General features: G+C 33.9%; 1 protein-coding gene across 1 annotated transcript in view; it reads right to left on the reverse strand.

Moving 5' to 3' along the window:
• Positions 1 to 16377, reverse strand: part of RIMS2 (regulating synaptic membrane exocytosis 2) — a 572812-nt gene that overhangs the window by 280404 nt on the left and 276031 nt on the right. The window contains exon 7 of the mRNA XM_046642144.1: positions 14410 to 15335. Within this exon, the coding sequence (XP_046498100.1) occupies positions 14410 to 15335 (926 nt within the window). The remainder of the gene's footprint in view (positions 1 to 14409; positions 15336 to 16377) is intronic.

Here is a 16377-nt window from a genome sequence, read left to right on the forward strand (position 1 = left end):
CAATCTGGATTTTAACAAGCACACCAGGTGATTATGGTCTCGCTAATGTTTGAGAACCACTGGAAACAATTCTTTTAAGAAGTTTATTTGTAAAGGATAATGAAGTTGTGCTGACGTACACAAAATTCAATTTATAGGAAAAAGAAATCCCAGTCATTAATCTGTGAACTAAAGCTGTGCTTCCCAATCTTTTCCATGGCAAAAATAGACAATTATAATTTTATGGCAACCCAAAAAAAAGCTGACGGTATTTGTAGCTCAAAAAAATCCATAACCCTTTCAAAATACATTATTGTTCCAAAGCATTGACAAATCTTTGAGTTGGATAAAATATAGTATGGAGACTGTAAATGAAAATTCTTGGCCGGTTTATTTGCAAAGTTGTGAGATTTCAGCTCAAAATCTCTCTTCTCTCCCTATGCTTGCAACCTATCAAAAAAGTGGTAATGTAGTTCTTTCCTCTATAAATAACGGAAATCAGATGTTTAACTATTTGACACTAAAGCAAATATATTTGACTGACAAAAATAGAGTATCATATATGGTAGACATTCAGTAAACATTTGCTGAATGAGTAACAATCAGCATTAATAAAAGAAATACAGTAATCAATGTAAAACATATAGAAAATAGTCCTCAACTTCTAGGACTATTAATATGTAGCTAATAATACCTATCACTTAATATTCTATTGTGTGTAGCTTCAAAGGGCAGAACTAAGAAAATAAAATATCCCTCCTCTAGTCGCAGTACAAAAATTTATTGCTGGGCTTTCTATTTCTAGAAAAAGTAATAGAAGACACAAAAAGAACCAAATGGAAACTTTAGAACTTTTTGAAAAATAACTGAAATTAAACAAGCAAATAGATGGGTTCAACTGCTGAGTGGTGAGGACAGAGGAACAACAATGAACTCAAAAAAGAACAACAGAAATTACCCAATCTGAAAAACAGAGAGAAAATATACTAAAAGAATAAAATAAAACAAATAGAGCCTCAGGGACTTGAGGGATTATAACAAAAGATTCATGTCATTGCAGTCTCAGAAGGAGAGGACAAAGAAGATGGGACTGGAAAAGTATTTGAAGAAATAATGACTGAAAATTTCCCAAATTTACATGATTTACAAATCATGTAAGTAAGCCTACTGATTCAAGAAACTACATAAACCCCCAAAGAAGAAATATGCCAAGAAATCTGTTCCAAGACACATCATAATCAAACCAAAAATGAAAGACAAACTGTCTTGAAAGCAGCAAGAAAGAAATAACACCTTACCTAATGGGAAAGAACAATTTGAATGACAGTGGATTTCTCATCAGAAACCTTGGAGGCCAGAAGGAAGTGACACAATATTTTTCAATTGCTGAAATAAAAGAAATGTCAACCCTGAATTCTAAATATGGTAAAATTATCTTTCAGGTCTGATTGAAAAATAAAGATATTCTCAGATAAAAAGAAACTAAGAATTTGTCACCAGCAGACCTACTCTAAAAGAACAACTAGAGGAAGTTCTAAAAACAAAAAGGAAACAAACAAGAAGGAACCTGGAAATATCAAGAAGGAATAAAGAATATGGTAAGTAAAATTAAGGGTAAATACAATGGACTTTCCTTCTCTCTTGAGTTTTCTAAATTATGTTTGAAGCAAAAACTATATATTTTCTGATGTGCTTTTCAACATATATAGAAGAAATATTTAAGACAATTACATTATAAATAGGGAAAGTTAAAATAAAGTGTGTAAGGTTTCCACATTTCACTCTAACTAATAAAATACCAGCACCAGTTGGATGTATTAAGTTGTGCATTTGTAATATATTACATAGAGCAACCACTAAAAAAAAGTTTTGCAAAGAAATATACTGAAAAACACTACAAATGAATCAAGATGCAATTCTAAAAAAATTTCCAAATAACCCATAGGAAAGCAAGAAAACAGAGAAATAAAAAACAGAGGTAATAAAGAGAAAATACAAAAGAAAATGGCAAACAAGAAAATGCTGACCAACATCCCTCATGAATATAGACACAGAAATCCTTAACAAAATATTAGCAAATATAATTCAGCAACATATGAAACAAATTATACACTCGGACCAAATGGGGTTTATTCCTGAAATGCAAGGCTGGTTGAATATTGAAAATCAAAGTAACCTATCATATTCCCAAGTTAAAGGAGAAAAAAACACATGATTCTATTCATTGGAGCAAAAAAAAAATTCATGATAAAAAAAACTCTCAGAAAACAAGGAATAGAGGAGAACTTGCTCAAATAAATAAAGAACATCAATCAAAAACCTACAGCTAAGACCATACTTAATGGTAAAAGGCTGAATGCTTTATATGAAAAGAAATTTCACCAAAGAGGATATCCTTATTTGTCATAGCCAAAAAGTGGAAACAACCAAAATATCCTTCAATAGGTAAACAGCTCAAGTAAAAAAATTATTGATATATAAAACAGATGGACCTCAAGGGCAATACGCTGAGTGGAAAAAAAAAAATCACAAAATGTCACGTACCATATGACTTCATTTATATAACATTCTCTAAATGACAAAGTTACAGAGATTGAGAATAAATTAGCGGTTAGCAGAGGTTAGGGATGAGGGAGAGGAAAGTGTTACTACAAAGGGGTACACAAGGAAGATCTTTGTGGCACAGCAGTTCTGTACTTTTGCAATAGCTGTGGTTACATGAATCCATACCTGTGATGTCACCGAACTATCTAAACACATTGTTCTGATGTCAATTTCCTGGTTTTGATATTGTTATGCAATATCATTGTATTTGTATCAATATTTGTTATAGTTATACAAAATGTAACTATTGGGGGAAACTAGGTGAAGGGCACATAGGATTACTCTGTACTATCTTTGTAACTTCCTACAAATCTATAAGTATTTCAAAATTAAAAATAATGTGTTGCTGCCTTCACGGGTATTGATTATCCTGTCACTGGAAATGTTCAAAGAAAAGGCTGGAATACCATCTGTCAGCACGATGCAGAGAAAATCAGTGCTTCAGTTAGGACATTACACTAAAAGCATACTAAATCCTATCCAACTCTGATATTCAATGAATCTATTAGTGCAAGTTAAACATATTTAAATATGAAAACTGGTTAAAAATAATCAAAAAATTCACTTGTTAGGCTAAGATTTCTATTTCAATTACCTCTACTGAAAAATATACGCTAACTCAATAGTGTATGTGTTTGCATGTAGATGTGTGTGTGTATGTGTTTAATACATAGAAAAAGTTCAGATATTCTATTTATTACATTTTTCTACAGTCATTAAATGAATGCAAAGTTTATTAACTGTTTTATGTCACTGTTTTTCCTTACTTTAAGTTAATAAAGTCTTGGCAATTAAATCACATATTATACAAAGGTATTCTTCAACATCTTCATTTTTAATTTAACCATGTTTATACAGCTGCAGCATGTTGCAACAGGAAGAGTTTTATAGCTGGAGCCAAAAAATGTATATTAAAGTATTGGCTCCACTTCTTATTAGTTTTATGACTTGGGCAAGTCACATAATACATTAGGCCTCATTTACTCACCTGTATAAAAAGAGATTAATTATAATATTTCACAGATTGTTGAGATATTTAAATAAGATAATGGTCATGAAAGTGCTTTGAAAATTGTAGAGTTATCTGAATGTTCATGGTATCACCATCATCTTCATCATTATTAAAATGATCATAACTTTCATTCTAAATCTCACACCAGATATACAAGAGAAAGCATCTTGAACCCTCCAGAACACCCCATACTAGCAGTTGAATTCCACCAATTAACCTTAATAGCACTATTTGAATTAGAAAAATTACCCAACTGAACCCACCCTGAATTCCTGACTCACAAAATCATGAAAAAAGAAGGACTTCTGGCTTAGTGGCATGAAGTGTCAACAAGGTCTCTTCACAAAAACAAAGTACAAGCCTAGATGAAAACAATAATTGCATGACTGTGGAAAGCAAACAAAGGCACATAAAAAATTGAGAGAAACTGCTAAAGCTTCAGATTAAAGCAATAGAAGTCTGTTACCTTCTCACCTGGCATTGCTCCCATAACCTCCTTCTGGCACAGTACAAACAAGGGAAGAGGTCTACAGAAAGATCAATCGTTTTAGTAGTATGGAGCTGGCTGGGAAAACCAGCAGCTACCAGCAGAATTGCTACTTGATTTGGGCTGGGGGTGAAAACCTATGGCTTTGTCAGCTAGAAGAGGCAAACTCAACAGGAAATAAAGAGAGAAAACCTGCAGGTTTGCTGGCCAAAGATTGCAGTCCCACACAGAATGGCAGACCAGACACAAATTTGACAGGGAGACCTTGGAAATGAGAGACTCACAGAAAAAAAAGCTAGGCAAACTCTCTGCACATATCAGGCTGACTAGGAAACTACATCATGTTCAGAGGAGGTCCTGAGATAGCCTCATATAAAGTAACACCCAAGAGTGACTTGAGAACTGGCTGAACTTTGAATGTGTCCCCACATTACACACAGATTGATTGGCAGAAGGTGGAAGCCTTACAATTTCTGCCCAAATCTTTGGCTGACAATTAGGCTATGTAGACACAGAAGTAACCTATAAAAAGGTAGATATATACATATTTGAGTAAAACAAACTGAGCAGAGCTATCAGTGGAGATATACCACAGGAGGGGACAGATCGCACACTTTAAGTCCAAGTAAGTTGTTAAAAAAGAAAAGAAAAGAAAGGAAAAGAAAAGAAAAGAGAAAGACAAGACAATCCTCCTGAAAATAAGTAAGAAACCAGAGCTATTAAAATATATCATCTAAAATGCCCAGTTTTCAACCAAACATTATGAAACATGCAAAGAAAGAGGAAAATGTGACCCATAACCAGGGAAAAAAGCAATCTTCTGATTCAGAGTGAACTCCGATGTTGGATTTAGCAGCTATTATAAAGATTTTAAAGCAGCTATTATAAATATATTTTAAAAATGAACAAAACCATGTCAAAGAATTACAGGAAAATATAATGCCAATGGCAATAAATAGAGATTCTCACTAGAGACATAAAACTGTAAAAGGTATGAAATGACAATTCTAGAGCTGAAAAATACAATAGCCAAAATAAAATAGTCACTACGTTAACTCAACAGCAAATTTGAGATGGCAGACAAAACAATCAGTGTACTCACACAGCAGTAGAAATCATCCATTCTGAAGAATAGAGAGAAAAAATACACACAAAAAAAAGAGAAAAGAACCTCAGAGATATCTAAGAAAATATCAAGCATATAAACATAAACATAATGGGATTCCTGGGAGAAAAACAGGCAGAAAAAGTAGTTGAAGAAATAATGGCTGAAAACATCCCAAATGTAAGGAAAAACGTTAATCTACAGATTCAAGAAGCTCAATGATCCCTAAGTAGGATATATACAAGAGACGTAAACCTAGACACATGATAGTCAAGCTGCTGAAATCCAAAGACAAAGAGAACATATTGAAAACAGCAAGAGAAAAGACTCTCATCTCCAGAAAAGAATGGAATGACATATGCAAAATGCTGAAAGAGGAAAAAAAAAACTGTCAACCAAGAATTCTATATCCAAAGAAATTATCCTCCAAAAATGAAGGTGAGATAAAAAGATTTCCCAGATTAAAACAAAACCAAACTGTTTTCCCAGATTAAAACAAAACAAAAACTGAGACATATGTCTTTTTACACTGCAGGATCCAAGTGCCTTGCTTAGGAGCTAGAACTGGCTCCCTAAGTTTGCAGAATCAAATGAATAAAAAGGCATTTATTTATTGTCATTTATAACATTATTTCTTTGGGGAAATGCACCTAAAGTTCAAAATTATAAACACATACTTCCTGTTTCCTCACTAAAAGTCAGAGAGTTTCCCCCTTCCACTATCTCAAGAATAGGATATGAGACTCAAATTCTAAGTTAATCAAATCAAATCCTTAATTACAAAGTAAAGGTCAGTAGTCCCATGAGAAATACATTTTTTCTTTAAAAAATTCCCAATATGTACAGAACAGGAAGTGCTTAAAGTGGCTCGTACAATACAACTTAAAACTTGATCTGCTGACTCTTCCAACAATGCGCACACACAGCTGAATACATGTACTGTGTTGTAAAATAGAATCAAATCTAAAATGCATTTGGCTTGAAGAGATTGCAAAGTATTACATTCATGCCCATTTATTCTTAACCGAGAATTTTAACATCTGTTTAATTCTCTTTTAGTTAAATTCTTTTTTTGATGTCCCTCATCTAACTTGTTCTTATCATCTTGGTCATTCATTAAAGTTCATGATTTTCATAGATCCTACTATTTTATTCAACAGTCTATTCAATAAATTAATTAATATAATTATATATTTCAAGATTTGGACAAAAGGTAAGTATCAGGAGCATCTAAGATTCCTACAAAATTAAACCTTTACTTACACTTCATTAGGTCTCTGTTAAAAGAATTAACAGCAGTTTTGTATTTTAGGAGTCTATGCTTTAATTTTACTATGTCAGGCTTACTTTATTTGTTCCTGAAAAATATCTTAACCAAGCTAAGTCCTATAAAAAGAGGCAGATAAGCAGGTCCAGGGGGAATGGGGTTACAGATGGCAATAATTTAAGCTGCCCTTCTGCTTTGAAACACAACTCCATACACCCTAAATATTTCCTCAAAAAGCCCTTCTCATAGATACATCCTAGAAAGGAAAACAGACAGCTTCTAGCACAACCTAACAAAAGTGAAAGTCCATCTGATGTACAATTTTCTTGGATGAGTCAGCTGGCATAAATGCAGTCAAATTCACAGCACAAGTTTTTACTCATGTTCCACAAAGCTGCAATTCTAGTGATAGATAATGCTTTCACATTTCATGTTTCATACTCTAGTGCTATCAATTATTGACATTTAATATATTTTAGTTGAATGAAATAAAGAATGAACCAATTAATCAATCTACTGTATACTTCTTGAAATACTGAATGAGTCTTAGACTTGACTTTTTTGCTACTTCAATGCTTTTTTAACTCAAATAATTGGCTTGTACAACATTTGTAACACCATTAGGGTATTTGCACTGATATGCCTCTTATCAATTAATAACAATATGTTCTTCACAAAGGTTTTTATTTTTTTTATCCATTGAACAAATTTCATCACCAAATTTTTAAAGCTGTACTAAATATCAATATCCAGGCATCATCTACTGAATTCTAATCCAACTTAACAAAGACATCATTTTAAGTTAAAAGTTAACATTTTCTATGTTCCAAACTACAACAACTAGTCTATAATATACTTCTGCTTTTAATTTTTCATTCAACTAGATAAGCAGCCTCTCAAATATTCCACAAACTAATTAAGATTTTTCTCTTGATACCTACTTGGTAGTTTCCTTGAGTGCTAAATTTTCCATTAAAAACAATCCTTTTTCTTTACTTTTTTTGCTTTCCTTTTTCTTTTTCTTTTCTTTCTTTCTTTCCTTTTTTTTCTTTTTTTTTTCTTTGGTGAGAAAGATTGGCCTTGAGCTAACCTCTGTTGCCAATCTTCCTCTTTCTGCTTGAAGAAGATGGTCCCTGAGCTAACATCTGTGCCAATCTTCCTCTACTTTTTTTTTTTAAAGATTGGCACCTGAGCTAACAACTGTTGCCAATCTTCTTTTTTTCTTTTATTCTTCTCCCCGAAGCTCCCCCAGTACATAGTTGTATATTCTAGTTGTGAGTGCCTCTGGTTATGCTATGTGGGATGCCACATCAGCATGTCTTGGTGAGCAGTGCTACATCCACACTCAGGATCCAAATGGGTGAAACCCCGGGCTGCTCAAGCAGAGGGTGCAAACTTAACCACTCGGCCACAGCCTCAATCTTCCTCTACTTTTTGTATGGAGGATGCCGCCACAGCATGGCTTGATGAGCAGTGTGTAAGTCCATGCCAGGGATCCAAACCCATGAACCCCAGGCCGCCGAAGCAGAGCACATGAACTTAACCACTACGCCACCAGGTCAGCCCCCAAAACAATTCTTTTTCTTTAAGCAAATGCTTAAAATAGTGTTTCATCCATAATTAACATGGAAATATATTTGCAAACAGAAGGAATTACCACCTTAAACACTTTATATGCTGCAATTTGTCAGAAAACAAAAATTTTATTTTATTCCCATTTGCAAATCCACCTTCTAGCTACATACTTACAAATTAACTTTGAGTTAGTTTAGCTTCTAAATCTGCTTACATTTATGTTATATAATTTCAAGTCTGAAAGCTGCTTCACAATATGTATTTGCAAAACATAAAATTCTAATAAGGCGGAGTAGCTTTAAAACATTTTTGGCCATGATCCACAGTAAAAAACATATATTTTACATTGTGAGCCTACAGAGTACACACACAACACTAAAAAAATGTTTTACAGATCAATTACCCTTATTCTGTGTGCTTCATTCTGATATTTTCTACTCTATCCTATTCCTGTCTTCCTCTTTTTTAAAAACTGGTCATGACCCCTCAATTGGTTCTGAAAGTGAGGAGGGAAAGAGAATAAGCGGAGGGCCTAGGGATGGAGGGAGGTAGGTGGCAATGGCGGACTTTGCCCCAGAAGGGATATTTGGCATTGTCTGGAGATATTTTAGGTTGTCACAACTGGGAATGGGGTTGCTACTAGCATCTAGTGGGGAGAGGCCAAGGATGCTACTAAATACCTTATAATACATGAGATAGTCCCACAAAACGAACAATTATCCAGCCCTAAATGTCAACAGTGTTGAGGTGGAGAAACCTGTTCTAGATTATTTAATAAAGAAATAATAGACATATCGTAAAGGCAGTAGTACTTTTTAAAGCTTATGAAAGAAATATATTTTAAACTTTGAGAGAAATATCCCACATTTAAATTTAGAGATGATATGACATCAGCAATCTAAGACTTATTTCTTTCCAAAATCCACAGGCGAAATAAGTAAAAAATCAGTTTGCAATTTTCTAACACAACACAAAATATGGAGAAGTGAGAAACAAATATAGCATTGTGAAAAGCAAACTATATCATACTCAGTCAAGAGATGTGTTACAAAACATACAAATCACACAAAATGAGTGGAGATGACCAAGAGATGAACTCTCTCTTCTGAAGTCCTATAACCTATAGTACAATGGGCTTATATTGCTAATTATTTTAGACTCTTAATTTCTTGAGGGTAGAAAGAATGTCTTATTGATCTCTACATTTTCCACAAGGTCCAATCCAACACCTTGCAAATAACAGGCATTAGAAAAAGTATTTTGCAGAAAAAGGAGTAAATAGGTGTCTAGTATTTAGTGAGACATTGGATTACATCTCAAAATTATATCTCAACAAGTTAAAAAGTATATTCTTCTTAGCCTGGAAATACAAGCCTACTTCAGCATGAGGCAGATCCTGGAAGAGGTGAAACCAACACAAATGACCACAATTCATGTGACCACGACTATACTTTCATTCAAAACTGTTGAAGGTTGTCTTGTAGAAGTCTTGACTATCACAGAACATTAAATAAGTAACCTAAAAATGTTTTAATACCTAATGTTTGACAAGTATATATTCACTGATCCCTACAATTACCAAACAATGAACATACTATCTTATTTATAGATAAGGAAAGAGACCCAGAGTAGTTAAACAGTAGGACAAAATCATGCAGTTAGTGAATGGCACAGGCAGTATTTGAGCTTCTCTTTAACTCCAAAACCCATGCTCTTCCCATAAAACCTCCCTGTTATTGTTACACAAATAATGATCCAGTCACTCATAGACTGTATTATCAGCATCATTTAACAGAACATATTGAGCAAAATGACATCTACTATAAATTTGGGAGAAATTCCATGTATTTAAAATAATAAGATCTATCCAAATTGACAAATGAATAAGAGAAAAGCCAAAGCACCAGTAAAGCTGAAGATTAAAAAAAAAGACTAGCCAATAGGCCAGCAGAGAAAAAAAATTTAAGTAAACTATAAGCTCGCTGTGGATTATCAATGGAATTTTATTACTTAAAGATCAGGAAAGATTCTGGCATGTAGTAGGAGCTATGCTATAACATACAAGGACCTGCAAAGGATCCTTCTGTGCTGATAAAATGTTGTCTGGTGCTGTTTATACACTGTTGGTTAATACTTTGGATTACTTGATCCAAATTTGGTTTTGCAAATTTTTGAAAGGTCGTATACAAGAATGAAAAGGCACAGAAAAGTAAAGATAATGAGAAATATGTCTCAGTTGTAAAACATACTGTTTGAAGTTATTTAGTCGAGGGGTAATAAAGCAAAAGGATGACTATCTTTTAAAAGTTGGTTGATTCTCATCAGAATGATGTATCCACATATAAATATACAGGAAAAAATGCCACTAATAAAAGTTCTTTAATTATTAGGAAGAATTTTCAAACACTAGTTAACTACCAAGGATGGCTATGAATCTCAATGTTAGATAACTTTTAAAGCACCTATTCCCAAATCAGATTGACACTTTTCCCACAAGTATCAAAAATGCTATTCTAATGATGAAAGTCAAAATATGACACAATTTAATCTCTTTCCCATATTATTCCAGTCTCTCAACAGCTACTTCTCCTCACTGAATACTACTATTGGGGGTAATATCAAACAGGAAAAGGTTATTTTATGTCGATTTCTTCCTCCAAAGCTGAATTAAATTATGATTGTCCACTGGAAATACATGTTGGCAGAAACCGTACTCTGTAAAACAAATTATTAGATAGATGAGAAAGAGGGCCTTCTCTAAGAGTGTCTACTAGGAGTTCAAGTTAGGGGAGAATACAAATGTGACATGTAGTTTCTTTCCATATTTGATCAAAGTTTTAGTTCTGCTAAATAGTATTACATTGGATTTTAATATCTCATAGACAGCTTTTTAATTACATGAGATTTTTATAAGTGTATACTTCAAAATCCTGAAACAAAGTATAAGCCCTTGGAAAGATACCACATATAAAAAGCTTTCAAGCATTGGTTTGATGCATTTCTGTTTGTTTTTTTACATCTTGACAAGGTAAAAGTGAAGGCATTATTTTAGCAAAGAATAACAGAAGTACGTAACAGAATCTAAACCAAACCACTAAGGATAACGAAACTCTCTTTCTCTTACATTTTAGTACCACGATACACTCAGACAAATACGGACAATGACCAAACTGGAGATTATTAAATACACTTGAGGAAGTATTATACCTTCTCGGAAATAAATTTTCTATACGCTCCATGATAATATTAAGATCTACAGATTCTCTTTATAATCTTTATACTTTAATAAACAATTTTCTTATTTATAATTTAAATGCAATTTGTATGAAATGAGGCTGTAATGCGATTTTTTAAATTGTATACACATTTTCCCCAAGCCATTTGTTGAATAATTTATCTCTTTCCTCTTGGTTTGCGGTGCTTTCCATGATTTTATCATTTATTTGTTTTAATATGCCACTTTGGCATAAGGATTATTTTGAGCTGAAGGCAATTGAGAAGAAGCAGTCACAATAAAAGCCCTCTGCCCTCCTCCTGTTTGCCTGAAAACAGGACACAAATTTTTAAAGGTGTCCCCCCTGCTGTCTCTACTAGGAAGGACAGAAGTTAATTACTCTTTCTCAGCCCAGAGACGGCTCCAGCGAAGTGTACATAACAAACTTTACTAGCTAGCCCTTATCTTCCATTAGTTCCCCTCTGCGTTTACCTTCCCACAATTTGCTGCCCTAGAAGCTTGAAGTCCTTTGCCTTTGTCTCGTCTTCTCTCTAAAAAGTTATTGCTCTGTTGTTAAAATACTATAAAAGCCCAAATTCTAACCACCCCTTTGAGTTTCTCATAGCTGAGTGCTCCCATATGCATGTGCAATGTACCCGATAATAAAAACATGCTTCTTTTTCTCTTGTTAATCTGTCTTTTGTCAGTCTAATTTACAAGGGTCCCAGCCAATGAACCTAAAATACACAGAGAGAAAAAAAGAGTTAAGCTTTTTCCTCCTCTATACCTTCCAGATTAACTGTAAAAATAGGATACTCCAAGGAACCAACTGGGATTATGATTAGAATATTAACCCCAAGAGATCGTTTGGAAAGAACCTGCATCTTTACAGTATTTAGCCTCCTCAATTAGGAACATGAAATGAATCTCTACTCACATCTTCCTTTATATTACTCAGTAAAGTTTTGTAGCTTTCTTCATGTAGGCACTCCTTTCTTTTTAGCTATTTTAAAATCACATTTTCTGTTTTTAGCTCAGAATTGGAACTGCCTTTCATTTATATTTTCTAACTAATTATTTTTTGTGCAATATAAAATGATTCTGTATTAATTTCATACCTAGCTGCCTTCTTGAATTCTTTTGATTCCTGTTGATTCTTAGGAACAAGAAATCTATTATTCATCAAATGGTATCCGAAAATTGGTGGTGGGAGGGCATTGGCACAAGGGGTTCATGTTAGATATTCACCTTTCTGGTCTATTTTGACATACACCAAAATACATTACAGAAAGATTAAAAAGTTAAAAGAGTAAATAATAAAAATATGAGAACATATACCATTAAGTATTTAACTGTTTTGGGGATGAATAGAGAGTTTCTAAGGATAAAAGGAATGGGAAAAAATCAGCAAAGATGCAAAGACTTAGCTATATTAAATTCAACAGTTCCAAATGACCAAAAAAAATTAGTAGGTAAACATCAAAATGGGAAATACATTTGGAACAAATGATGGTTGAATGGGTAAAATCTTAACCATATGAAAAGCTCATAAATCAATATGAGGAAATACTAATTAATACCCAGTAAGAACATGGGCAGAAGCAACAAAAGGAACAGATAATTCATATAAAAAAAGATATCAAACACCAATAAACATACAAAACATTCAACTTCACAATCAAATTCAAATAAAAAGGACAAAGAGAGTATTTTTTCAGGCCTATTCAACTGACAAAGATTTGGCATATCAAGACTGAAAGCTTATGTGGCCAGCCCAGTGGCATAGCGGTTAAGTTCTCATGCTCTACTTCGGCAGCCCAGGGCTCACCAGTTCGGATCCTGGGCATGGACCTACACACCACTCATCAAGCCATGCTGTGGTGGCCTCCCACATAGAGGAACTAGAAGGACTTACAACTAGGATATACAACTGTGTACTGGGGCTTTGGGAAGGAGAAAAAAAAGAGGAAGATTGGCAACAGATGTTAGCTCAGAGCCAATCTTCCTCACCAAAAAAGAGTATACCTTTAAAAAAAAAAGAAAAAAGAAAAAAAGACTGAAAGCTTATGGGGGTCAGCCCCATGGCCTAGTGGTTAAATTTGGCACACTCCTCTTCAGTGGCCCCAGTTCGGTTCCTGGGTATGGACCTACACCACTCGTCAGCAGCCATGCTGTGGCAGCAACACACATACAAAATAGAGGAATATTGGCACAGATGTTAGCTCAGGGTGTATCTTCCTCAAGCAAAAAGAGGGAGATTGGCAACAGATGTTAGCTCAGGGCCAATTTTCCTCAGTAAAAAAAAGAAAAAAAGACTGAAAGCTCAAGCACATCTAATAGGAGTATAGAGTATTATAACCTCTCTGGAAAGCAGGTTGGTACTCTGAATTAAAAGCTTAAAAGAATCAAAGCGCAAATACGTATTTGTGAAATACTCAGAGATATAGGCAAAAAAATATGTATTAAGATAACTATTATAATATTATTTATACTAGTAATTGGAAGCAACTGCAATGCCCCCCAATAAAGGAATAGTTAGCTTGTGATACATCCTTATGATAGAATCTTAGTGCAGCCATTTAAAACATATTTCTGAAGAACATCTAATGGCTTGGAAAAAAGCTAATGATATGATATCAATTGAAAAAACAGGAATACAATATTACTTATTGTATGATACCAAATTTATAAATATATAAAATATATATGCATAGGAAAAAGGGAAGAAAACACAACAAAATGTTAACAATGGTTATATTTGAGGGAAAGGATTACAGATAGCTTGTATTTCATTCTTTACACCTTGAGGAATTTTTCAGATGTTCTATAGTAAACATATTGTTACTTTTAAAAGAAAACACAAAAAAGTAAATTTACAACTATGGCTAATAGGTATTTTTAAAATATGCCATCAAATGATGCAAGAAAATTTTCAGAAACAAAGCAAAAGAAATTTTTTTTTAAATCAATAGACTTTTCTTCTGCCAGAACAACAGAAGATATTCACTTTTTATAACTTGAAATTTCTTCACAAATCAGCATCATTAAAAAACTTTCAAAATAAAGGTAGTAATAGCTATTAAATGTTTACTCAGAAATGCAACCTAAAAAGAAAACCCTATCTAATCAATTACAGGGAAATGTGTGATTAGAATATAGTGCTTACCTTTTTCACTTACACTCTCACTTTCAATCTCAACGTCATCACAACTTGTATATTCAGGTGTGGAAGCCAATTCCTCCTCTGAACTGCTCAGTGAAACCTGGCGCATTTTACCCCCTTTCTTTGATTTATGAGGCTTTGGCGGTGGAGGTCTCACAGACTCTGACTGGTCGGAACTAAGAGAATCATTCCTTAACATTGTTTCCATCTTTTCCCGTTTTGTTTTCCTTACAGCTGAGCTAGGATCTAAGTGGTGTTGTTTCCTTAGTGAGTCAGTACGTCTCAGGTCTGGTCTATCAATGGGTATCGGACTCCTCCGGGGGGTAGGAGGACTATGGTTTGTGGTCCTTTGTGGATAAGAACTTGGTCCCTGAGCCTCTCGAGTTCTTTCCATTGAATAAGATCGCTGATTTTCCAAGGCAGCTCTACGTTCAGATATAGATCTTTGCCTTGATGGTCGTTCCATCCTTAGCATAGAAATCCTGGAATCCTCCAGTTCAGCATTTGCCAAAGAAACATCACTATGCCTTCTCTCATGCCTTGCTCGAGACACTTCAGCATGAATACGCATTTGTTCTTCATAGGGCTGTGGCTTTACTGGATAACGGGCCAAATTCGGATCACTTCGATAGCGTGCCTGGTATTCCTCTTCTCTCCTTTGTCTTTCATATTCATCTCTGCTCTCCACATCCTCATCATCTGCAATATATTCTTTCGAATGCCTATGACTTCTCCTGTTGGAGTCCCTGTAATTTATATTATCAGATTCTTCATAAAATTGAGGTTCATGTTGAGACCTCCTATCAGCATAATCTGACGGAGATCTAGGCATCGCGCTATCCGAAGTAGCATACTGTGAATATTCCTCTCTTTCTTCCCTTTGGTCGTATCTTCTATTCTGATCTCTGGACACTGATGGACTTCTTTTCCTAAGTAACCAAAGAAAAAGAATGATAAGAAAAGCAACATTTAAACAATTTTACATTTTATTGATTGACTGGTGGGTTGAATTTGATGGATAAATTCAAATAGTTCTTTTGCTTCTTTTTTTAAAATTTTATTATAAAGTCATGCCAAAACAAAAGTTTTACTGAAAGTTTCAGTTTATTCAGTTCAAATACGAAATTGAAAAGGTATTTTTGATATGGTTATTGCATGCCTGACACACTTTATATGGAGTATACTTATGCCCTGAAATTAGATAATTTTTAAAAATTTTTTTAAAAGTTACAAATTTTTTAAAAATTTCATTTAGAGATTGTTTAATTAAATACATTCTAATTTCCCTAAAATTCAGTGTGGACTCAATAGCAAGTTTTATAACTATATATAAGTATATAAATTTTGGAAACAGAAAAAGGAGGTAAAATGTGATTTGTTAAATGAAAGCAGTATTACCTCATTCCCATAGACCAGTAAGATAGTTCAACAACTCTCACTTTTGTGCCTTTGTATTTCCCCAGCATAATACTACTCATCCTATTTACAGTTACCTAGTTAGCATTCTGTACTGTCCCAGTAGACTTTAAATTTTGAGGCAGGAAGGAATGCGTCTAATACACTTTTGTAGCTCTAGTATCTATTCACTCATTCAACAAATATTTATTTAGGGCTTACTATGTGCCAGATATGATTTTGGTTGCTGGGAATATAACAGAGAAAAGACACATAAGGTCCCTGCCCTCAAGAAGTTTTCTTTCTAGTGAGGGAGACAGACAGAAAGCATATAAGCAAATAAGGTAATTTCATATAGTGATAAGTACTGTGAAAGAAATTTGAAACGGTAAAATTATGAAAAGTGACTGAGGAAACCTACTTTTCATAAAGAAGGTCTTTCTGAAAGGGTACATTTGAACTAAGACCTGAATAATGTAGTTATATGGAGTGTAATCCACTTATATAAAATATACAGTAGAGGAAATATTTTGCGTATTCTCATTAAGTTGCTATTCTCTTTTCTTTCTTTTTTTA

Source organism: Equus quagga, chromosome 16 (assembly GCF_021613505.1).
Source record: "Equus quagga isolate Etosha38 chromosome 16, UCLA_HA_Equagga_1.0, whole genome shotgun sequence".
Classification (NCBI taxonomy): Eukaryota; Metazoa; Chordata; class Mammalia; order Perissodactyla; family Equidae; genus Equus; species Equus quagga.